The sequence below is a fragment of the Scomber scombrus genome, chromosome 24 (genome assembly GCF_963691925.1).
Source record: "Scomber scombrus chromosome 24, fScoSco1.1, whole genome shotgun sequence".
NCBI lineage: Eukaryota > Metazoa > Chordata > Actinopteri > Scombriformes > Scombridae > Scomber > Scomber scombrus.
The window spans coordinates 4,643,178-4,669,251 of NC_084993.1; the positions used below are offsets into that span (position 1 = coordinate 4,643,178).

General features: G+C 37.3%; 2 protein-coding genes and 1 long non-coding RNA gene across 3 annotated transcripts in view; all 3 read left to right on the plus strand.

Annotated features, from left to right (window-relative positions):
* The window catches only part of abi2b (abl-interactor 2b), a 23,090-nt gene extending 13,024 nt beyond the window's left edge, over positions 1–10,066 (plus strand). Inside the window, 6 exon segments of the mRNA XM_062414544.1 lie at positions 1,399–1,429; positions 1,431–1,524; positions 3,689–3,883; positions 5,022–5,105; positions 6,187–6,372; positions 7,074–10,066. Coding sequence (XP_062270528.1) covers positions 1,399–1,429; positions 1,431–1,524; positions 3,689–3,883; positions 5,022–5,105; positions 6,187–6,372; positions 7,074–7,249 — 766 coding nt within the window. The 3' untranslated portion in view covers positions 7,250–10,066.
* A 1,058-nt stretch (positions 10,067–11,124) lies between these two features.
* Positions 11,125–26,074, plus strand: part of LOC133976668 (uncharacterized) — a 36,139-nt gene continuing 21,189 nt past the window's right edge. The window contains exons 1-5 of the mRNA XM_062414927.1: positions 11,125–11,205; positions 11,630–11,782; positions 12,401–12,526; positions 12,619–12,779; positions 13,357–13,444. Coding sequence (XP_062270911.1) covers positions 11,160–11,205; positions 11,630–11,782; positions 12,401–12,526; positions 12,619–12,779; positions 13,357–13,444 — 574 coding nt within the window. The 5' untranslated portion in view covers positions 11,125–11,159. The remainder of the gene's footprint in view (positions 11,206–11,629; positions 11,783–12,400; positions 12,527–12,618; positions 12,780–13,356; positions 13,445–26,074) is intronic.
* LOC133976370 (uncharacterized) lies at positions 16,386–18,131 on the plus strand. Its single transcript, XR_009924830.1, has 3 exons — positions 16,386–16,434; positions 16,540–16,642; positions 18,084–18,131. It is a non-coding gene; the product is annotated as an uncharacterized LOC133976370 (long non-coding RNA).

Sequence of the window (26,074 nt, forward strand, 5' to 3'; positions counted from 1 at the left end):
GCGTGTCATTATATTTGTCTTTCGTCTCGTGTCGCCCACTGCGTCACCTGTGTGTGTCACGTATGTGTGTGTGTGTGTGTGTGTGTGTGTCTTTGGTCGGACTTCCCCAAAGCTGCTTTCTCCTCTCTTTTATCAGTGTGGTCATTTCAAAGGCATAACGCAGCTCACGCTAACACATCAATGCTCTTGAGGGCGCCGCTTTATTAATCTTGAGTTACTGTGAGTGTTAAGTTTACCTGAAGTGTGTCGAAAGAAAAAAAGTAATTATTATTATATAGTGTTTGCTGCTTTAATAGAAAGTGTTTTATTACTGCAGCCTGTTTCCACCACAGAAACATTTCCTATGTTACGACTGAAGCAGCAAAGTCTCAATGTAGCTCTTCTACCAGTTTACAAAGCTGAACGTTGCTTATTAGTTAAATGCAAAACTTGATTCATTCACAGAAAAAGAGAACCATTTAGTGCCACTAGAATCAATATTTGGTCAAGAGTCAGATATTTCTTGTTGTTTATTGACTCTGTTAAAGCAAATATATGATGTTTGCTTACTTACTAGTATGAAAATAAAAAAAAGGGTGTGAAACTTCCTTATAAAGTCGCTGTTATTTCCAAATATGTTATCTGACCAATTTTACTAGTCGGAAATGTAAACACTTCCTGAAACTAATACAGAGTCCATTAAATCTTGAGGTGTTGAATTGTAGGAAGTTAAGGCATTATATTTAGTTAATGTTATTTATCATTATTATCATTATATTTCTGATTATTTTACATAAACCAACCAATCAACTTATTAATTAAAGTAAAAAAAATAATCAGCAGTAAGTTATTACAGTCCTAAATTAGCTCCATTTCAACCCACTACAATAATAAAATCCTGCATTATTATTATTATTATTATTATTATTATATATTGTGGTCTTATTTTTTTCCTTTTAAAGAGGTTTTTAAAATGTCTTAAAAGTCATTAAATTTGTTCTTAAAAAAATGTGCAGATACCCTCTAATAAGTCAAAAAGGGCTGTTTGTTTATTGACCATAAAACCAATTTATAATGTTTGCTTTCCAACTTGTATTTTATGAAAAGAAAGAAAGAAGTTATAACCAATATGACTAATTTATAGTAGTTTGAATGTGGTGGAAACACAAACATTTACTGCAACTTATTAGTTAAAAAGTTAAGAAGTTTAAGGTACAAACATTCTGCAAAAACTGATGCACTGTATTATACTTTTAAATTAGTAAAGCCAAAGTTTAGTCACAGATTTACTCCTCCTCCTCCTCCTCTGCTCTCAAGTGTGTGTGTGTGTGTGTTACCTGCAGTGTGTGACAGACAGCGAGCGTGTGTGTGTGTGTTTGGGTGTCTGTGGTCTGACGTGTTTTGCTGCCCTGCCACCAGCAGTGGGAGCAGCGGAGGCAGTCACCCCAGCAGCAAGCCGCAGCAGCAGCCGGGAGAACAGCGGCAGCGGCAGCGTTGGCCTGCCCATCGCCGTGCCGACCCCGGCCCCGCCCAACGCCTTCCCAGGTAAAACCATCCACTTCCTGTCTTTTTGTTGTTGTTGTCGTTTTCTTTCTCCTCTCAGAGTCACGATGGCTGCCTGAAATCAAACTAACTTGACTAATCTTTGTTGGGAGTCCAGGATTTCTACATGAGACACTGAAATGAATGGTTTCTAATTCAAATGTGTACGAACCCTGGACGCTCTGGACTCCTCTCCTCCTTTCTCACTCTTATCTTTACCTCCCCTCACCTTTCTTTTCTCCTCCTCTTTTAACCCCCCCCTCACCTCCGACACCTCAGTCGCCATCTCTGCCCCAGCCAACCCAGCTAAACCTCCCCCCCAACACTGCCACCTCCGCCACCACCCCCCGGTGCCCCCACCTTCGCCCTAGACGGCCCCCCACAGGCCCCCCAACCCCCCCGTAGAGATCCCCGCCTGTGCCCCCTCCCCCTCCCCAGCCTCCCCGCCTCTGCGACCCCCCACCGGCACAGGCCCCGCCTCCTTACGGCAACCCTGCACAAGGTGAGTGTGACCCGGCGGGGGGGAAGCTCACCCAGTCCTCTGCACACCCTCCATCCCAAACCCGGCCCCTCCACCCTCCACCCCTCAGACATGCATCCTCCTGCTTGTAAGACCCAGATGTGTTCGTGTGCTGATGTGTCATCACCCAGATGTGTCGTCTGCTCACCGGCTCCACCTGCTGCTCACTGAGAGGTTTACTGGTTTATCTCAAACACAACGAATAATGTCCAAGTCACATCTTTGATTCTTCTTCTTCTCCTCTTTATTCTTCTTCTTCTTCTCCTCTTTATTCTTCTTCTTCTTCTCCTCTTTATTCTTCTTCTTCTTCTTCTCATACTCCTTCACCTTCTTTTTCTCCTTCTACCTCTTCCTATTCTCCTTCTTCTCCTCCTCTTCCTTCTTCTTCTTCTCCTCTGATCTTTTTCTCCTCTCCTCATTCTTCTTCAACTCTTTCTCTTTCTTCTTCTCCTCCCTTTTCTCTTTCTCCTTTCTATTCTTTTCTCCTCCTCTACTTCCTTCTTCTTCCTATTATCTTTATTATTCTTCTCCTCTTCATTGCCTCCTTCTTGTCCTTCTCCTCCTTCACCTCCTCATTCTTGTTCTTCTTCTTCTTCTAGTTTTGATTTGGTTACATAGTTAGTAGTTTCTTAATGTATGAAGGTGAGATTTTTAGATCTGGATGTGAGACACTAAAAATCTGAGCTTTATATAGTTAATTTGAGTAAGTTTTATATTCTTTATTATAACTGTTGAGGAAGTAGACTGAGCTTCAGATTCCCCTCTACATTATTCCTGTGCTTCATATTCAGACATGTCCACCTCTCAATGGCTGCACATGTTTTATAAGAAGATGTAAAAAAAAAAAAAAAACATCTTTGAGAGCAGAAAATGTCTCTAAACAGACAACAACATGCTGAATCTACATTTTTAAAGGAAAAAAAAAGGCTTTTGGCAAATCCTAATTCCCACCTTTCTTCTCTGTAAACATTCGAGTGTTAGAATTCATCTTGGAAAAAAAAAAAACCCGTCATTGAGAACATGTATCACAAACATGTCTGGATTAAACGCAGCCACAAGTCTGGTTGACGTGCAGTTTCTTCTCGTCTGCCGCCCACCTCAGACTTTTTCCATTATCCCGCCGCTCCTCATCCTCCTCTTCCTCCTCCTCCTCCTCTTCCTCCTGCTGCTTCTGCTGGATCTCCACCGCTCCTCATCCTTCACAGCATCTCATCAGCCGCCCGTGTCTGTTGCCGCCGCTCTGATGTATAAATGCATGAGATGTGTGTGTGGTGGTTATAATGAAATAGAAATGAGAAAAGTGACCAAAAAACAACAGAATGGATAAAATAAACAAATAATTAAATTGATAAAAAGCAGTAAAACATTAAAATAAAGAGAACACAGTGATTAAATGTTAATTAATGGCTATAAAACCCTTTTTTAATCAAGCACCTGGCTGAGAAACGCTGTTAAGAAAGTAAATGAAAAGGTATTATAACAGTTTCCAGGTTTAATTACATGTAAAAGCAATAAAACATAAACTTCCTCAGTGCTAAATAAACTATAAGTTTCTGATTAAGACACCAGAGGGGAGAGAAATGAAACCTCCTCCTCCTCCTCTTTGTTTCTAACTCTCTGCTGCCCCCCGGTGGCGTCTCCTATCAGGTGCTCCTCCTCAGTTCTACAGCATGAACCGCCCGGCGCAGCAGCCCCAGAACCAGCAGGTGGGAGGCTCGCTGCCGTACCGCCGACCCTCGTCTGTCACCGGGCAACCGAACATGCCGAACATACCGAACATGCCGAACATGCCACACAACCAGAGCCAGCTCAACGGAGGACCCCACTTCGCCCAGAACCAAGGTACCCCAGCTGTCACTAATATTACTGTGTGTTCACCTTTAAATACATGAATATTTTTAGGTTTATTAAGTGGAAATAAAAGAGTTAAAGGCTCAGTGGTCATGAAGCAGAGACTATAAACTTTTAACCATGATCTATTTAAAGTTTTCTGTGTTTTTGCACTTATTGGCTCTTTTAAAAAAGGCAAATTTAAAGTGATTTTAATGTGTTATTGACTTTATCTTGATTTTTAAAGTCAAATAAAACACAAATTGGATGCAGTTGAACAACAAATCTTTACTCAAAGTCTCTTTAAATCAAGTTAAATATATCACTGAGCTGTTTTAACTTCATAGATGTCATGAGTTCAAATCTATTGCTCATTATCTAAAATAAAAAAGTCACTTCCTCCTAGAAATAACCAACTTTGACGAACGTGTTGCTTAAACCTTCATTAAAAACACATAAGGAGCCTTTAAAGCCTAACATGATGGCTCGTTTTGCTCGTTAAGACCAGAACTGTGAATATATTTTAATTGATTCATAATTGTCCAGCATCCCACTGAGACTCATCAGGTTAACCAATTAATTTCAAGCTTTATATCATCCTCTAATTATTTTCATTTATTCTGCTCTGCCCCAGTTGAACAGTTTCCTTTTCCTCAAGTTCCTGATTTAAAGGAGGTCCGGCTTCTTTCCCGGCCCTTTTTAGATTTTTCAGAGGGAGCAGCTGTTTTGTGTTTCTGCATCTTTTATTTAAAGATGTCCGTCATGGTTTTGTGCTCTGTCGTTTCTCATCAGTCTAACTGCCTTCACTGCACTACACTCGGCTTTTCTCTGTTTTCACTGTATCTCTAGTTTATTCTGCTACATGCAGAGTGTGGATGTGGTGTTAGAATAAATTATATATTCTTTTAATTTAGGGACTTAATGGGTATAAAAACTACTAATTTCTCAGGTGTGTGCTTTGCTAAAATCATTGTGTTTCATTGATGCTGCTCTGTTCTTCTTCATGTTCTTTAACTCTCTTCTCGTTTATTCTAACCTGGCTGTCTCATGTCTCTGCTCTTCCTCTCTTCCCCTCTCTCTCTCTCTCTCTCTCTTGCTCTCTCTCCGCCCTCCTCCGTCTCCGTGTACTGACACTGTTTGGTGATAGCAGGTCCGCTCGCGCCCCCTCCCCCCTCCATGCAGATCACCCCTCAGCTGCCTCTGATGGGCTTTGTGGCCCGAGTTCAGGAGACTAGTAAGTGGCTCTTTAGCTCCCTCGCTCCCTCGCTCCCCTCTGCATGACCGCCATTCATTTAACTCACACTCCCTTACAGTTATTATCAGAGATGTGATCAACCTGCAACATCAGCTGCCTCATGGAGCTTGTATGCACCTTTATGTTGAGAAAAATGGGTGAATTTATGCCTCAAAGCTCCCAAATTTCCTCCTCAAAAACGTCAACCAACGTTAAGTTAAGTCATTTTCAAAGCACCAAAACAGACGCTTCATATTGTGTATTACGACTTAATTGGCATTTATGGAGCAGGGATATATGTTCATCTGATACGCATTATTTTATTATATATGCAGCATTTTAAGTATATTATAGTATATATATTTTTTGATCCCTTTTCTTAATTCAAGTTTAATGTGTACACATATGTGTTTTTATTATTTATCATTTTATACATTAAATATAGTTAAAGTAAAATATTATGCCTGCATTATCTTTTTCACAAGGGGTTTGATAACCATGTTGCAAAAAAGTGGCTTTTTATGTACATATTCTGGATATATAAGATTATCAGCTGATATATCAATATTAGAATATCTTTTAACTCCCTAATAACGGGTGTATGCCCCAAAAATCCAATATCGGTCCCTAATACTAACTTTTCTTGTCTGCATGTTAAAATATATGTTGATATTTAGCTGAGTGGAAAGTAATAGCAGCTCCCTTTGGCAGCAAATGTTGGGGGTTGACCGATAATTTGAGTATAATATGTTTTAAAAAGCATGTTTATATTTCTGTGTAATTTGTGTCTCTGATTTCTCTCCAATGTCCACCATCATGTTCCTTTCTCATGTCTGCACGTTGAGTTTTTGTGCACCTGTCGTATCACAGCTCTGTGTCCGTGCTGTGCTGTGTTTATCCTGGTTCTGTTTGTCCTTTTTAATGGAAAATAAACAGTCCTAAAAATCTAAATGCATGGAGTCTTCCTCTCTCTAATGCATGGGAATGCCAGTCCGTCATTTCAGCTCCTGATTTAAAGTCTTTGCTTCTCTAATTGTGTTCTTCTTCTTCTTCTTCTCTCCTTCCCGATAACCACTCGTAGTCTCAGACGTGCCGCCCCCGCCTCCGCCCTCAGACGAGCCGGTGTTTGAGGAGCCCACACCTCCTCCTCCGCCACCGGAGGACTACGAAGACGAGGAGGACGAGGAGGAGTCGGCGGTGGTGGAGTACAGCGACCCCTACGCAGAGGAGGACCCTCCCTGGGCCCCACGCAGCTACCTGGAGAAAGGTTTGTGTGTCTGATGCAGAGAGTGTGATTCTTATAAGCAGGAGCTGGATTTGTAGGAGAGCATGTAAGCTAGAATACAGAGAATTTAAGAGGTTAAAATGTACTTTTTCTCAAATTTGACAAACTTTAATGTCTTCTGTCCTCTAATTACAGATTAAATTCTCATCAAATTGAACACATTTTTTTTAGGTTACTCCTGAAAACAAAGGAAGTGACTTATTTTAGAGAAAAAGACAACGATTCATCAAATTTGCAAAACTTTTCAGACAAAATGACACATTTGCAACCCTGAAAACACCTCAAATCGAGCTTAGACCGTCCAGAATTTCAGTTTTTCTGCACATTGTGTCCATTTTTCCTGTGATTTCTCTCCTTTCATACTTCATGAAAGTAAAACACATTAAACACAATAAAAAGCCAGAGAATAAAAGTTAGTCTTTAAATGTTTTTTTAAAAGTGTTAACAGACTCAGCCTGTCTAACATTATAAAACATTATATTAATATTGATAAAAGCTGATGATGATGTATCTTATTTCTATTTTTGTAAACTGTGGGTCACATTAGGAAAAGTCCAGCTAAAAGAAAAGTGTATTGGGTGTTTTTCGACCCAGATTAGGCATGGAAATGGAAAAAAAACCTGCATTTAACATATTTATTATCCTCTTTTTTTCTTTTCTTCAACGCTCCCTCTCTCCCGCAGTGGTGGCCATCTACGACTACGCCCGAGACAAAGAGGACGAGCTTTCGTTCCAGGAGGGCGCCATCATCTACGTGATCAAGAAGAACGACGACGGCTGGTACGAGGGCGTGATGAACAGCACCACGGGCCTCTTCCCCGGAAACTACGTGGAGTCCATCATGCACTACGCCGACTGAACAATCCCCCTTACCCCAACCCCACCTACCCCACCCATCACCTCTTCTCTTTCACCGTGAGCAGGACGAGGAAGAGGAGCGATTGGAGAGTTTATTTGATAGGGGAAAGTGAAGTGAGGAGGGATGGAAGGAAGGAGGGAGGGGAGCCAAGGGTTAAAGGTCAAAGACTTTGATCAGACAGAGCATGATCACCTCTGGGCGAAGAGAGAAAGGCGAAACAGAGGGAGGGGTTGTTTTTTTTTTTTTTTTTTAAGTTGCAACATGACAAACTGACGCCCGGTCATTTCTCTCGACATAGTCGCCGTTGTAAAACCAACCACTACTCTAGATATATCTCTCCCTGTTATGTTTTCTTTCTTTATTTGACTGACAACGACTGGACGGTGATGGATTTATTGTATTTTTTGAGAGTTTTTGAGTCACATAATGAGTCACTACATCTTTTTTTTTTTGCTTCATTTTATTTTATTTTACCAATTTGCCCTTATTGTAAAAAAACAACAATATTTATTTGGATTATGTAGTGGGATACGTGAGTGAGTGTGTGTGTGTGAGTGTGTGTGTGTGTGCGTGCGTGCGTTCGTGCGTGCGTTCGTGCGTGTGTGTGTGTGTGTGTGCGTGTGTGTGTGTGTGCAGATTAGACGGGGCTGCTAAGAGGGATTTTTAGTTTGGAATATTAAAAATAAGAGCTGGAGGAGAACGCCTTCATTTCTCCTGAACACTCCAGACACATTTACTTTTCTTTTTTAAGAGAAATTTACTCCTCTCTATATATTTAAAGTATAGTGCAACAACAATATCCTCAGTGGAAGTTAAATATATATAAAATAAATAACACTAGTTTCCAGATAATACTTGATAAAGTGTTTTTTTGGTTAGGTACCTCAGCTGGGAGTGTGCCAAAGCAGACATTTAATGAGAAAAAGCACATCGGATGTCTTAAAGCGACACACACACGCTAGATTAAAGTGGGTCAAAAAAAGACAGTAGGCTTTTATCCTTTTCCTTTTTAAGAATTTTATATCATTTGAGTATCAGAAACATTTGGCGCTACATGAGTCGGAGGTTATGACTTTGAAGAAGAGGCGAGTTTAGTCACTACATGCTTCATTTATTCGCTGGCCAGTGTGCTTTTTTTATTTCTTTTTATTAAAAATAATTTAACGGGTGAAGGAATCGCCATCCAGCCCTCAAATAAAAGAGGAGGGAGGGAGGGAGATAGAAAGAGAGAGAGAGATCCTCAATTGCACAATGACCTGGATGTTGAAGTCTTACTCTGCAGCTTCTGTCATGAATAATAGAAGTATATATTAGCTCGACCGGGCTACTCATTTTTGCAGTGTTCATATGCATTTGAGATGGAAGAATTTTTATTTTTTTGGCGTTTTTATTTTTCTTTTTTTCCAAAGGGGTCCAGAATCGAGTTTTGCTTGCAGAGCGGCAGACTGCATGTTTCGACGAGGAATTTAAAAAAAACAAAAAAAATATAAAAAGTAAACAAATCATTTCTGCTCTACTGATGATTAATTAATGTCTTAATACTTTTTAGATATGGTGTGGTTCTTGGTTTGATTTTTCTTTTTTTTAAATAATCACCCACAATGACGACGACTACGTTAACGACACATTTAGGTCATTTCTAAGACGCTTGTGCCATATTGAAGAAGTGTGTGTTGCTGTTCAAGAGGTTATCACTTCATTTGCAATAAATTGGCCAGAATGGAGGGGGAGGTGTGCGGGGGGTCGGGTGGAGTCGTTGAATGAATCTCTTTATCCTCCCTTTTAATTTTTCAGTTTTCCTGAGTTGTTTTAAATCAAAAGCACATACATTTGTAGTAAAACAACAACAAAAAAGGTGTAGAAGAAGAAATAATATAAATGTGAGATGTATTATGTCCTCGAAACAGGACTTATTGAATATGAGAAGAAGCCAGCTGTCGTGTTGAAATGGTTTAAACCGTCGCAAGCCCCCATACATCTATTTAAAAAAAAAAAACAAACAAAAAAAAAAGATAAAAAGAAACGCCGTCAGTTTAGGAGTCGTTTGTCCTCCGTACTGTTTCCAATACGCTTGGCTGTTGGGTGTTTGCGAGGGCTCAGTGCTTGTACTTATGTCAGAATCTTTATTTTCTATTTAAAAAAGGAGAAAAAGAAGAAAAAAAAAGAGATAATAAACAAGTGGGCCTGTATGTGAGTCTTGCATGCCATTGTTCTTATCTGTACTGGTGTCCCCAAATTAAAAAAATAAATAAAATAAGATAAAAGACCTACGTGGTGAGATCACCCATTTTAATAACACAAGCAGCCCTGCAGCTCTGACCAGGTACCACCAGCCTCATCCAAAGAGACTGTACAACTTTTACTTTGAGCCCAAGTCCGAGGAGTCGCTCTCTGACCTGAGGAGAGGAGGAGGAGGAGGAGGAGGAGGGAAGTTGCCCCAGCCTCCTCTTCACATCCTACACCCAGGCATAAGCCGTCATTACGTCACTGATGATAAAAAAAATTAAAAATCGTGTGTGTATACGCTGCTAGTGAATCCTGCAGACAAAGAAAAAACCTCCAACAGGTGAATTATAATAAATGAGACACTAGAGATGAATTTCAAAGCTTGATTCTTGTTTCATAACACTCCTACGATGATGACACTAAAATAAATGAAACATCCTTAAATCAGGTTCTTGGTGTGCAGGATTCACAGCTCCCTGGAGTCACAGACGTCCCTCAGGATGTCAGGTTTAACAGTCCATAATGACATTGTGTTGCACAGTTAAAAGATGAATTGCAGAAGTATCATATTTGTAAAATCATAAGAACAAAGACAATAAAATTATTAAGATTTATCTCTGTAGTAATGTCATGGTTCTTGTATGTATTCAAGATGTTGAAGTTTGCTATTTGGGAAAGGTAAGTCCAGTAAAAACAGTTAGGTATATGCATTTATAGCGTCACAATTTTTTCCAGGGTGTCTTAAAATAAGTCAGGTGTCCATTTGTATTATGACCATTAAAAGATCCTCTTCAGGTGTGCTTTACGACTCATTTAGACGGCTGAAGCTTCATATCAACTCTTAAATACATATTTCAAACAGGAGGATGACTGTAGGTTTTGTCCCCATCACTTACTGCATTATCATTATGAAGGGATCCTCTAATGGTCAGTATGAACAGGAGCAATGATTCCAGCAGGTTTAATTCAGCATTAAAACTGAAAGCAGATGGAAACAAGTAGTCTGGTTCTGTCTGATTGTCATAAACTAAAGCTCACTATGATACATGTCGTTTAATGATTGAGAGGCTCTAATGTGTACAGGAAAAGGAGCTTTTCCCTTTTAGAACAGTAACTAACAGTAGATTGTGTGTAAAAATATAACCACACAAGTATCACGAGAGTTTCCCAAATGGAAAACCGAAACTGCGCACAGCTGCGGCAACTTTGCGTTTCAATGGGATTTTTTTTGCCACACCCTCAAGTTAGACCTTTCTTATATACAGTCTATGGTTAGACCAGATAGTTTCCCTCAACAGTAACATCAGGAAATGTACATTTGAGATTTGGGTTTAAATGCATATTAAACCAAATCTTGACCTTTCCCTAACTGTAACCGAGTGAATTGAGTGTCTGAATATAAACAGGACCACAGCGGTGTCACATCATCATAAAACATAATCATTTTGTACAACGCGCACAATGAAGAAACAACTCCTACGAATCTCGCGAGAGCTATGCAAATCAAGGATAACTATATCAGATAAGACCTGGTTTAAACTATGCGCTGATTTCTCTCTTTATTCTCAGCGGCAACCTTTACTACATTTTCACTCTCTGAAAACATTAATTAATATACTCGAAATATTTAATCACCATACATGTATTGGTCTTACTTCTATTGAAGACTAAATGAGAACATAAAATGTGGATATTTTACTTTCTGTTTTGGACTGCAGTGAAAGCCAGTGGTAAGTTTTGGATCATTTAAACTGATATGTTGAGAAAAATTATAATAACATGGTTTATTTCTGTGCATTGTTTTGTGTTGTTTTTGGTTTCAATGTGAATTTTGTAGCCGCACCCTGAAGTTAGTTTAGTTTTACTCGGAGATCCTCAACATTGACAACAGGAAATGAACATTTGAAGAACTGTGAATATTTGGCTGTGAACAGTTTTATAAATTCTGTTTAAGGAATAATGATGAGGAGTCATAAGAGGTTTTAAAGGGATAATTGTCTCCTAAAATTAGACGCTGGAGATCACGCTTGGGTAACCTATGTCTATTATTTTGGCATTAATCAAATGTGTATTTAAGCGTTTAACCCTTGTGCCTCATTAAGGAAAATGTTTGGCTATTTTCTTGATAATTTGGCCGGTTTTTATTTTATTTAGCAGAAGAACCACTCTACAGGAAAATAGGTGATGAAGCTGTTCTCACACCAGACTCTGTGGAGAATCCCATCACCTACATAAGGTGGAAACATGGACCTAATATCGCCATGCAGTGGAATGGAGAAGGGATGATCTCCTACAAACAATTTAAAGGTACAAATTTAATCTAAATCAAGATGTTTGGTAGGATAGCACCAGTAATTTGAAGTTTCTGATACATTAAAATTGAGATTTTGGTTTAGGGGTCTAATTATTGTAAACTGTAAATTAATTGTATATCAAGGGATTATTTTACATATTTTAGCTAAATTAAAGGATTGTATCATAATACAGGGTTTTTTAATATGTTGTGTACATGGATTGAGTTTTTTAAGCAGTATAACACATTGCATTTGACAAATACAATCAATGCTAACTCTGAATCTTCACCTTACTTAAAATATTAAGGCCCTTTTAAAGGTATACTATAAAATAAAGTGTCATTTTCATGTGTTATAAAAAGTCTTTAGATTCATTATCTCTGTAAAACCCAATTAAATACCTTAATTACATGATTACCAGTGGGTAAATAAATGGAATTGGTGGGAAATCAAAACTAGACTTTTGTATGTAAATCAGCTGTTCTACCAACATTTTTAGTGTTTAAAGTGCATATTTCTCCAGCTGCCCTCCTTAAGTGACCAACACTGGAAATAAGTGTCTTTAGCTGACAACATACTGTAAGATGACTGAAAATCCTCATTTAGAAGATAAACTTGTGTATTTTTACAGATCGTGGTTCACTGGACATTTCAACTGGAGAGATGACGATCACAGGACTGACTCTAGACGACAGCGGCATCTACACACCAGAGATCAACAACAAAGAAACCAGCAACACTCAACTCCTGGTTATCTGTAAGTGGAGGAAATGTGTTTGAAGTTTGGTTTAATTTATTAAAACAGCCTTAAATTCAAAGGAAGTGTCTTTCTGTTTCATTTTCTATCAGCTGCTGTCCCTAAACCCACCATCACTGTATTATGTGAGCGTGAGATGACCTACTGTGACCTCACCTGTGAGGGCAACATCACAGGTGCTGAACCAGTCACCTACTGGTGGACATCAGATGAAACGAGGTGGAATTCAACCAAGGAGCTCAAAATAACAAAGGTATACACATGGTAATGATGTTTGTGAGTCTCATCACTAACAGATAAATCCTGTTGCAACAATAAACCAGAATCTAGTCTTTAAATTGATTCACATATTCAGACATCAGTTGGTGACCAGCTGAGGCAGAATCCAGACTGAGCTGTTTAGTTTATTTACACAGTTTAGCTTTAACTATATCTGCTAATACATGTATTGTACATTGATCCTGATAAATAAACAATTAGTAATTAAATAAACTGAACAACAAGAACAAACAAACCTGTGGAAAATAATACATTCAGATCATGGAAGTTGTAAAATTCTAAATAATCCCTCAGTTGTCATGGAAATAGTAATAAAGCATTACATTAAATTATTAATTCCTGTAGTTATTGTACAATTGGATATACATTATTACTATTTTGTGACACTTTTGGTCCTTTAAGCACCAGATGTGGCAGTTAGCTCTTAATTAACAACCCAGTCTCACATCAAAGTGTGTAATAGTTATGTTGATCTTCAGCACAAAACGTTCAAAACATCTGTATGTTTGGTTTATGAGCTTTCATCTAATATTGTTTTTTCTCCTTTCTAGGAGAATAAGGAGGAGTGGTTCAACTGTATAGTTGAAAACCCAGTCAGCTCCAACATCAGTGAAAAAGTCTTCAACCCCTTCATGGAAGGTGAGTTATCACACCAACAAATATCTGCTGTAACACATTTAATGTATTAATGCATCTTAATGTTTTTCCTAAACATGACAATGTCCTCAATGTCCTCATAGGAGTTACACAACATGTTCTAACAGACATTAAATGACTACATGATGAGCTTTGAGTTCATTATTTTTCTGTATTGGGGCTCCTCAGAGTGTATTATCAAAGATCAGCTAAAGACATTAGAATATAATACAGTGTCCTTATAAACTATTTGTTGTTTTAATGTTTTATTCATTTTTTTTCCTAGGTAATCAGACATGGATATTGATTTTGGTTGTATGCATCATCATCATCATCGTCATCGTCGTCGTCGCCGCCTATTTCATATACAAATATAGAAAAGGTAAGAAGTCACAAAATATTGTATTTATTTTGATAAAGTAAATATTCTGTACTTTGGTTGTCTGATATGAATCAAATCTTCGACTTGAATTTACATTCTTTATATTTCTTCAGCTGTGATGTTTTAATATTTCTGTAAATATGACTGACTAGGATATCAAACATAATCAGGTTCTTTCAAGAGTGCAACTCTACCAACAATAATAATCCTGATGATGTATTTTTATACTGAGAGACACAAAGTTTCTATCCTCATGCAAACATCCACAACCAGAACAAATATCAAGAGATTATTTTATGCAGATTTAATGAATTGTGGATGTTAATCGGCCTCTGTGTTGAATCTGTAAATGACATTGTGCTTGTTGGAGCCAAATGCTTGATTTATGGTTTGATGAATATTTTATTTTTTTCTAGTTTACTATTATTATGTATCTGATTAATTATGAGTTAATTGATAACAATTATGACATTGTGAATTATTGCTAATTTTGATTATTAGACGCTGACATAGCTATGCATAATTGATGCCTATTCTCACCTCCGCCTCCTCTTTTTTAGACAGGTGACTGCAGCACTTGTGTTATATTAGTGTTGGCTATTGGGGCCGGCGTGGCTCTTGGTTTCAGGCACGCAGCCATACAGTTTTTAGACCGCTGCTAAGTTGTTAGTTTTTTGGTTTTTTTTGAACGGATGGAAAAGAAAGAAATGTATTGATCTGATCCGTCTGTCACTCCATGCTGCGGTAAGAAACACCTAAGTTGGAAGTTTTGGAAATAAATATCTTGAACCAGAGGAGAGAAGTGTTTGGATTTCATGGTCATTTAAAAACCTTTGAAAGCGCTGGCGCGCGTCGGACATGGATGCATGTAAGCCGCGAACCAAGAGTATCTTTTATAAGAAAAGATAGCGCTTATAGTGCTGATTCGGCACAAATATTCATAACAGTGTGTGTTTGAGTTCATGACGTTCATTGTTGAGTAACACACAGTCTGTTTACTATAAAATAAACTCAAATTATAAAACAAAACATGATTAATGAAGAATTCCAGGGAGTTAACACACACTTATTCATCTTTAATACAGGAGATGCTGTTGATGGGCCAGAGCAAGGTAAGATACATTTTCACATGAATCACTTATTTGTCATTAATTATTAATCTCTAAGCATTTGCAGTTTTTCAAATACACTCAAGGTACTTTTTTAAATAAACTGATGAATTTGTTCATTTGTAGCTTTAAATATATATGTATATGTATTTATTTTTTACTAGTCATCAGTCTAACCAGTTATAGCAATTATATAACTTTTTACGTACCAGGTTCATTTTAGAGATGTTTAAACTACTGTCAGATCATGTTGAAAAAGAATCTTTGGTTTAACCAAATTATATGTACAACTTCTTTAAAACATTTATTTATTGAATATTTTCCTAATTTAAAAAACAAGGAACAGAAACAGAACAAGAAGGCTCAAAGTTGGTTCAAAATCATATAATCTCAGTATATACACATACTTATTAATGAGTATAAAACACACACAGTAACTGTAAATACTACCAACATACTAGTTTAAAAAACATACAAAAACAGCTCAGTTCAGCTCATCATTCCAACCATTTACTTCAGTATCATTGTTCTCAAGGAATTTAAGTAAAAACTAATTCCTGTCAGCCGCTGTGAAGTAACACAAGATTTCTGTTTTTTCTATGAGCAGGCTAAACATCTTTTAGCTTTTAAAAAACAGATATTGAGAGAGGATCTTTCATTTTTAAATATTAAATAAACATAGTTTTGGTTTGAGAGACACTTGTTTACCAATGATTGGACTGGTCAGGTCCAACACTTTCTTCCAAAAACAGAGTATCAGGGGACAGTCCTACATGAAATTAAATAAAGATCCTTTCTGATGCTTACATTTAATGTAAGTATCTGGAATATTTGGGTTAAACAGGTGCAGCCTACTTGCGGTAATATACTGTCTGCTTATCCATTTGTATTGTAATAACTTTTCCTCTGTTAAATTCTCCTGTAAATCTGTTCTCCATGACTGTAATATGTTGTGTGATGACTCTTTCATAGAGATACATAAATGTTTTGATTTAGTAATAGTGATGTTTCCTTTGTAGCTTTACACAGTCATCAATCATACTGTTAGTTTAACAAATACATATAAAACATGTATTCTGACAAATAGATTTATTTGCAACAAAGACATTTTTTTTAAATAACAGCAGTTTAAAAAACTGTAATTCAGCACTTTGGCTGCTAAATATTCCACTTTTTTTACTGGTCACTAACTTTGTCTGCTGTTACAGTTTGTGCTGGACAGGTAGTGTATGAGGTTTATCCATATACAGTCTATGGGTTTATCTGAGCTTTTTTCTTTTTTGTTAAACACACCTTTCACATTATACAGTCATTTGGCACATCATTTTTATAAATATAGATTAGTGCAGCTTTAATGTTTATTAAAAATAATATAATAATCACTGTTTGTGTTTTATTTTGCTCAATTTACTCGAGCAGCAGCGGCATATTCACAGAGCCTCAAACCACAATGGCAGTATGAGGGAGAGAGGAGTGGAGATTGGTGTGATTTCATAGAAACGGTAAGTTAGCTGCAGAGTGGAGTTTATATTTAAATTAGAAAATTTGTCTCTGAATAATAAATACATTTCAGCATCATTAAGATTTGAATGGACTTTTTTCCACAGAGAAAATGTTCAGTAATCAGCGATGACATTGAGGAACAGTACCAGAAAAACAACAACGGCAAAATGCCCCTTGCTGGAGAGGAGTACGAGCTGGACTGGAAAGGTTGACTTATGTTTTAATTATTGTGATAAGATAAAAATGGCAATGTTTAATTTCTTCAGTGGACCTGGTTCACACTGACTAATGGCGCTTTTCCACTACACAGTTCCAGCACGGCTCGACTCGACTTGGCTCGACTCAACTCTTTTTTAGTACCTGGTCTGCCAAGGTTCCAAGCGAGCCGAGCCGATACTAAATGTGACGTCAACAGACTGCCGGCCACTGATTGGTCAGAAGAGAGTCATGAGCCGTCCGGCATTTTTAAATACCGGCAACAGCGTTAAGGGGCGTTCAGACCAAAAGCGTCTGACGCGGAAAAATCGCTTGAATCGCTTCTATCGCGCTGCTTGCTCATAAATATCAATTTTTGGATCATCGCTTCATTCGCGCTTGTGACGTCGGGAGAAACTCGCCGCTGATTGGATGTCGCGGCGCGATGCCGCCTGAAAAGTTCAATTTTTCCAATTTTATTCGCGCTGCTTCAGACGCTTGATTCATTCATTCGCTTCAGACACTTCATTTGCCGCTTCGGATATGAAATTGCGTGTTATCGCGCCATTGGTTTTGGTCTGAACGCAGCTTTAGAGCTATACAGCTCAATTTTCTTGCTTTGTATGTGACAAAAAAGCCACAAACAGCAGCAAGTACACCACTGCCTCCATGTCCTCCATTGTTTATGTGTTTTGTGTCGCATATAAAACAAAGTCACGACAGTTTCGCAGAGCCGTGCTATGACGACCCCGCCCACGTTGAGTAGGTACTTTTTTGTAATGGAAAAGGAACCGTGCCGAGGCGAGGCGAGTCGTGCTAGAACTGTATAGTGGAAAAGCGCCATAAAAGACTGTTACACTTAAAGGAATATAATTTACATTGGAAACGTGGTTATTTATTTTTTGCCAAGAGTTATATAATAAGATTGACATAATACTCTCATATTAGTCAGCTACATATGTTCAGCAAGCAGCCAGTTACCCTAGCTAAGCATGAAGACTGGAAGCAGGAAGAAACATCACATAACCACCCTTAAAACCACAACTTGTTTTTTTTTACATTTTGTTATTAAACAAATGAGATATAACAGGTTAATTAGTGAGCTTTAGAGGATCATGTAGGCTGACTGTAGTTTCATATTTAGGATACATACGAGAGTGATATCAAGCTTCTCATTTATCTTTCTGAAAGAAAATGAATGAGCACATTTCCTAAAATGTATTATTCCTTTAATTGAAATCAACAGTTTTAATAGTTACAAAAAACACCAGTTATTATTAAATTAAAATAATCCAGTTCTTTCCATGCTCCTCCTGGGAAATGTATAGACAGAAATACAAAGAAGAACTAATTAATAATCTTAGCTTTAATATACTGTAACTTACTTAAAAAGACTCCTGAAATATAACATGGAAAATTCAGTTTTATTTTACTTTCTTGTATTTTTTCACAGCAAAGACCAAAACCAACCTGACGACTGGCAAAGCATGCAAGATCAGACGTGTGTTGCTGCACCCAGCAAGTCCTCCAGCTGAGGAGGAAACATCCACCCAGAACACAACATCTGCTCCAGGAACCAGTAATGAAACTGGTGAGTAAAATGTTTTAACATTCAACAGGTTTGATGGTCAAAGTCATGACAGTCAGATTTCACCTGTTGTTCACCAGTAACTGCATTTCCTTTTTTTCTGTACTTGAGCACAATTTTGAAAATACTTTACTTGAGTTTTTTCTATTTTATGTGACTTTATATTTAAACATTTCAAAGTGAAGTATTGAACGTTTTACTCCACTATGTTTATCTGACAGCTATAGTTACTGGGAACCTTGCAGACTCTCATTTTATAAAACATGTGATCATCATATAAAATATTTGTTATAAATAGTTGAAATTAGCAGCAATTTGAACCAGAGCAGTAAAACTTTATTTATACATGAATATTAAACTCACAGGGACCATTTATCTAAATAACAAGTAGTTTTACTTTTGATAGTTAAAATATATTTTTCTGCTGACATGTTTGTAATTTTACTGCAGATTTTGACTCCAGACTTTTATTTTACTGGTCTAATGGAGAACTTTTAAAGTGTGATATTACCACAACTACTAAAAAAGAGACTTTATTTAGACCTTATTTGTCTAAAAAAAAAAAAAATACATTTCAGAAATATTATGATTTGAATGGTCTTTTTTTCTGCAGAGTGACCCTCTAAATGAATGCTCAGTAACCAGTGATGACATTCACAAGCAGGAAAACTCCCTCTGCAAAATGTGCTTCACAAGGAACGACTGCTGTGAGCTGGACTTTCATGGTTAAGTTATGTTTTAAATTCTGTGATAAGAGAAAAATGTTCTCTGTTAATTTCTTTAAAATTATCTGGAACAATAGAGACAGCTGTTAGTGTTTAGTTAGTTGTAGTGAGTTTAAAGTAGCTGTTGTTGCTCAGATGAATTTCATTGAAAGAACTGCTTTATTTAATTAGTCAATTACGCCCTAAAACTATGGAACACACTACTGATAGATATCAGGGAAGCAAGTTCACTAAATATGTTTAAGAGAAAGCTAAAAATGTATCTTTTCACTTTAGAATTTAACTAGCTTTATCAGTCTTTTACTTTATTTTATATATTTTTATTCTATTTTTGAACTTTTACTATGTACTATTTTATTTTTATATTACATTTTATATTACATCAATGTTTTCATTTCCTTTTGTCACATTGCTCTATCCTCAAGTTACTTTTATGTAAAGCACTTTGAGCTCCATTTATTTCATGGAAGGTACTATACAAATGAAGTTATTATTGTTAATTCATTATGGAGTGATGTATTACGGTTAACTATCTTTTTATTGAGTCATTAAGTTGTGTGAATGTGATTGTAAAAGAGTTAAACGTGTAATTTGATTCCCTTGTATTCAGATTATTGTGTGGGTTCCTGTTAGGTGATATGGTGCTTGAGTGTTTAAGGAGTGAAATGAGCGTCTTATAAAATCAGTTGAGGTTTTGGGAGGAGGGGAGGAGTAGAAGCCAAGATGCCACAAATGTCCCTTTTTGTTTGTTTTTTTATATGAATTAAGTTTAGTTTTACAAATGAGTAAAACTAAGTCACACAAAATGTAGTTACACAAATGACCGAGCCACTCAGAAGCATAACATGTGTGATCCTGAATACGATGTCCTTCTGCAGAGTCATGTTTTAAATCTGTCAGTGACACTTGTAAATATTGTACTGATCAATTTTATTATAGTTTGTTGAACTGGTTACTGGACTGTTGCCTCCAGAGAGATCCAGATCAACTAGGGAGAGGGTTTTGGTCAGTTAAGTACAAATTGTTTTTCCCTCTTTACTTTTATGCAACTTTCACTCTCTTTCTGGTCTCTTGTACCAGTGAATGTCTCACCTCTCCACTTCTCTCCCTACAATTTCAACCATCAAAGCTCTACAGAAACAGTCTATTAATGTTTACTAATGACGACATCATTTTTTGAATAAATTGTATTTTATACAAACCACATTTTGATTGTTTTCACTCTTAACATTACTTGAATGATGTATGATTCTGTCCATGGTAAGGGTGGGGGGGGGAGGAGCCTCTTATTAGAAGTTAAAAGAAAGGGGGATGGTTACTGGGATGGATGAAGTCACTGACACATGCAGGGCACATTACCACAGACCCAAGTATGGTCTGAACACAGCTTTATATTAACTTAAACTTTCTGTCTTTGTTTTTCCCATTATAACAGTAATTTACAAAGGGACTGAAACATATGTGATTAAAATGACAGCAGCTCAGTACTAGCTAGTTTAAGTCATCAGCACAGCTAGACATGCTAGAAAATCACGATAATCAACAAGACTTAAGGTCAAAATCAAAATGGGAGGAAGAATTTAATGCAAATACATCTGAGGACACCTGGAAGGAAATTAATGTACACACAACAACAACATCCCCCTATTGGAGAGAATATGCATGGAAAATACTATCACGTTATTTCATAACACCAAAGACCTTATTTTTCCTTTACTTCCCTCATCCACTTCCTGTCAGCTTTTGTTTTGACAGTGTTTTTTTAAATTTTTTTATGTTTTGGATATTTTATTTTGAAGCCGATTAGCAAAACAGGATGTGGACCCAACTGTTGTCATAGAGACGTTGCCTGACAACGAAAGGTCCAGTCAATTAACGGTGAAGTTTATATTTATGATAAATGAGTGTTACATCTGTTATATTAGAATATAATAACGTTTCCTTGTTATTGTCATTCACTTGTTTTATTTATCGATTAATTCATTTTTTTGTAGATGATCGGAAATGGATGTTTGTCTTCATACCAATAACTGGAGTGATTCTGGTCATTTGCATCATCTTTTTCAGACGCAAATGCAGGGACAGCTTGTGAGGTCTTGTGGGGGAGACTATGTGTGATATGACTTCCTTTCGAAAGAGGAAGGAGACAAAAATATCTCACAGTATTGTCACATTTTATTGATGCTCAGAGACTGGTACACAGCACAAAGTTAGTTTGTATTATGCACAAAGATCAAAAATCTTTTTCTGATTTGGTGCATTTTTTGTTCTGTTGTGGAATTTTTGATGGCTCCATAGTGGATATATTTACACACTCACCATCTGGACACCTAAATGCTTTGACAGAGGTTACATTTAGTGCATTTGATACCACATTTTGGATACAGTCTTAAGATACCTTTGGTCAAACATATTCCATGACCCCTTCTGTTACATTGATAGTAGTTTAGTATGTAATCAGGATTAAATCATCTTAGTTAAAGGTTACATGGTAAGATTAAAATGAAAGACAACTTGCATCCTCTTCTTTCATTTATGTATAAAACAACCTTTCTTCATTTGAAAACTGGGGAGGTCAGTGAATCCCACAGAGACATGGAGAGTTGCTTCACCCCTGAATCCTGCACTGACCTCTTTGGTAAGTGGGGGTCTCTCAACATGATACTGACCAAAAGTTAAACACTGACAAAAAGAAGACTGAACAAACCTACTAAGAGGACATTTCTGACCAATAACTGAACTATGGTTGAACTAAATGCATAAATGACTTTTGGGGTCGTTGAATTTCGTTATGTTAAGAGTTAATGTTTATATGACATATATATGTTTCTAAAGGGTTCACATAAGTGTTGCCCTAAGAGTATTTCACTATGAGAAGGGTAAATAGTTTGAGAACAACATTCAGGTATAACATAGCTTTGTGATCAAGGGTTGATGTTGAACAGTGTTAAAATTAAAAGATATATTTTTTAGACTGAGTGAGGTCATTTCAGCTGTGCACCGTTGTCAAAAATGGCCATTGTGCAACCCAAAATCAAAGAATAAAGTACTGTATTTTAGTGGTCTGTTTTAATGTATAAGTGGAAAAGATAAAATGCTTTATACTGTGAATATAATCCGGTTAATCTAATTTCAATTTTCTGGATGTTTGATATACACTTTGGTGTCATCAGGTAGAATAAAGACGTCATAGCCTCTCTTCAGGTAAGAGTTTCATCCTGCAACATTGTTTCTCCTTTTCTATGCATTTACCATAAAGGTGCGAATACGTGCCCACTTCAAATTTAGGGCGGGACACACCTGTGCATAAAACCGGAGAAGCTGCCAGTTCAGAGCAAATGGAAAGGACAGGAGAATTGCGCTGCTTCAAGAAAGGACATTTTCATAAAACAAGAAGGTACCGTGTCTCCACTGTAGAGAAGTCTGAACAAGTGCTTGCAGGTAACTTTACTAGTAAACATTGACTTTGTTTAACCCTCAGAAGCTTTGAAACGTTAACTTCAGACAGAGCTAGGCTAGTTTATGCTAAGCTGCTGTGGGTTTTCAAAGTCTCCAAAGACCCAGAAAGTCTACTTCCCCACCTCACTGTGGACGGTTTGTAATCAACTACCAGGTTAAGATGGGACTGTGAGGTCGTGAGGGGAGACTGATATCAAATTGTCAAAGAAAATCAAATCATTGTCATTAATATTTATCGCTATAGTAATGTGACTGTCATGGTTCTTGCTTCATGTATTCAAGATGTGAGTAGCTGAGACGGCAGGAAGTTTTATTTTTGGGGAACTTAAATCCAGTAAAAAAAAGGAAGTATAGGCTATAGCCTCTTATGGGCATTAGTTATCAAGTGCTTTACAAAAGAGGAAGTATTAATTTGGTATAGAAGTTATTAAAAAAAAAAAATCTTTTTCATTCCTTTACTCTAACCGAGTGTATTGTGTCTAACCCTCACCAGGACTTCACCACAGCGGCTGTCTGCAGCATCCTTTCCTACTGAGAACATAAAATGTGGATATTTTACTGTCTGTTTTGGACTGCGGTGAGAGCCAGGAGTAAGTTTTGGATAATTTAAACAGTTTTTTAAATGAAAAGTTATACATTTCGTCATATTTCTGTGCATGCTTTGTGTTATATCTTTACGTTTCAATTTTAATAGTTACCTCACCATCACATATAGTCTAGTTTCCGTTGTAACGTGGGCACTAGACAACAGGACATTACGTTAAAAATATATTCCGATACAGTAGAGTTTTAAAATGTCGTCAGTAACGCAATGCAAGTATAATAAATTAAAGTAACTTGATTACTTTCCGTTACTTTAGGAGTACTGCAATACCAAATATGCAACAATAAAGACAAAGGGCACATTCAACGCAAAATTGGCCACTTTCATGCAAATAGGAGATATTCTCTCTCTTTCTCTCTCTCTCGCTCTCGCTCTCTGTTACTTAAAAATAAAAAAGTCCTGTCCCACCATCTAAACCTGAGTCAAAGCAGACCTGTAGATGTGCAGCAGAACACACAACATTAATTACCGCTAGATCCTGGACTCTTTCTCAGTTTAGAGACGCACTTATTGTCCATGATGCTGCAGCTGACTGAGACAGATGTGTCACCCAGCCAGCTGTGTGTCGCTCTCAGCTGCAGATTAGCGCAAAATCGTTTGTGGGTATATACAATGGTGCAGATTGCGGGTGCATATACGGCACTATTCACAGTCTGAGCTTTCTGACTTATTCAGTATTTAACGTGTTCCTTGGCACGCTGTCAGCTCTGAACAAGTTACGCACACACAGTCATATCAGTGGAGAGCCGCTATGTGCGTCATAAATTGCTATCTTTTAACTCATTTGTAAGAGTCTAGTACTACCACAGTGCGTTATAAACGTCCCTGGTAACGTTTAAATTCAATAAGTGTGGTTATCTGGGATTAGAGAGTTAATTTTCTCTCTCGTTTCTGCTCTGCTTAGTTCGGGCTTTTACAGTGGATGGTGGTCTAATGATCTTTATTGTAAAATGTGTTTTAACATTGTAATCCTGCTAAATAATATATTTATTAAATCCGATCACGTCTTTCTTCAGTAACTGTAATGGAATACAGTTACCATTTTTATCCTAATTACATGCATTCTGTAACTCCCCCAGCCTGCATCAGGAAATGTTCATTTGAAGCCTTTAACTATGAATCGTTAACTGTGAACAGTTGTATCACTGGTTAAAGGAATAGTGATGTGATGAGGGGGCAGAAGATGTTTTAAAGGGATATTTGTCTCCTAAAATTAGACTAGTCAGTGTTGGAAACTCAAGGCATTTGGTACACTTCAAGTCCTCCTATTTTGCATTAATATAATATTTATTTAAACATTTCATAACACACAGTAATGTAGTGTTAAGCATACGATGAAAAGACAGGTTCACATTTCAAGTCTGTCTTAAAACAACAGTTAGGAGGTTTTTCTTTTCAGATTGTTTCATTTAAGTGCTAGAGGTCCAGAGAGGTGAAATTATACAATATTACATTTCTTTCATTTCTTACCCTTTGATGGTCTGATCCCTACAGGTTGGGAACCAGTGGATTGAACTACTATTTATTCATGTCTATATATTTATATATTTACTTATTTATTAACCGTATTCATTCATTCACACATGGGTCTGTTTAAAATTGTATTTATGTATTTATATATACTTTTATCAATTGTGTAACTTGCTACAGTGAATATATTATAACAATATCAGGAAACAGTTATGGGGGGGGGGGCATTTATTGTTTCATTTCCTCTCAACTTTAAACAGAGAAATTTGCATTTTATTTTATTTTGCAGAACTACTCTACAGGGAAATAGGTTGTTCTCTCATCAGACTCTGTGTGCCATTTATTTTTATTCATGTGTGTCACAGCTGGCTTTAGGCCATGACAAACAAGAGAGACGCACTGTTTCAAAGGAATAACAAAATATATTTATTTAACACAATAGTAAGGATAAGTTAGAAAATACAATAACATGAGGTGTGGAAGTCAGTAAGATCAGTGGTGTAGGATGTGCAGGGTTAGGGTTAGGGAAAACCACGAAACTGAAGCTAAGGCTGCTGCGTCACCCGGGAAGGCAGGCGTCTGTCTGCAAGGAAAGACAGGAAGACAATGAATCAGAAACCGCTTACATAGTAAACCAGATCACCGGGCCCAGGTGCCTTCAGTTACCAGATTGCCAGGCTGGCCCAACCCACTGCCAACTAGCAACTAGCCCCAGACCCCACTGGCAAACACCAGCAGGGGTCGCCACAATGTGTATGTGTTTGAATAATGTGTTTGTTTAGTTGTAATTCCCTTGTTGCCACAGTAGACGGTGTATGGACTGTGGTTCATGGGAAGGGTACAAATAGAGGAAGAGGTGATTACTCAGCAGGTGTGCTGCTTACTGGGAGAAGCACAGTTTTTTACCGTCGTGTCGTGGCCAAACATTGAGCCTTTTGTTTGTTTTGCTTATAAGTTATTAATTGATATAAGTGTGTGTAGATCTGCGAAGGTTATATTGTTAAATGAACCTGAAGATTGCAAATAAATACGTTTGGGTGTAACTGCACTGACGTTTAAAGGCGACACGTCAACTAGATAAGTGTTGGTAGCAGCCCCTCAGTGGGTTTTTTGTTTTGGCGAAATCAAGTCACTATAGCTTAATTTATCAAAACGGCCTCAAATTCAAAGGAGGTGTCTGTTTCATTTTCTATCAGATCCTGTCCCTAAACCCACCATCTCCATATCGTGTGATCCTGAGATGACATCCTGTGTCTTCAGCTGTGATGGCAACATCACAGGAGCTGGACCAGTCGAGTACTCGTGGGTAGTAGGTGACATGGTACAGCGTTCTACCAAGGAGTACAAAATAACAAAGGTATACACATGATAATGATGTTTTTGAGTCTCATCACTAACAGATAAATCCTGTTGCAACAATAAACCAGAATCTAGTCTTTAAATTGATTCACATATTCAGGCATCACTTGGTGACCAGTTGAGGCAGAATCCAGACTGTGCTGTTTTAGTCTGTTTAGGAAGTAATTTGTGAAATTGGCTTTAACTATTAATTTAACTAGCTTCTCAAAAAATCTGGTTTGTGCGCTTTCCGCTAATAT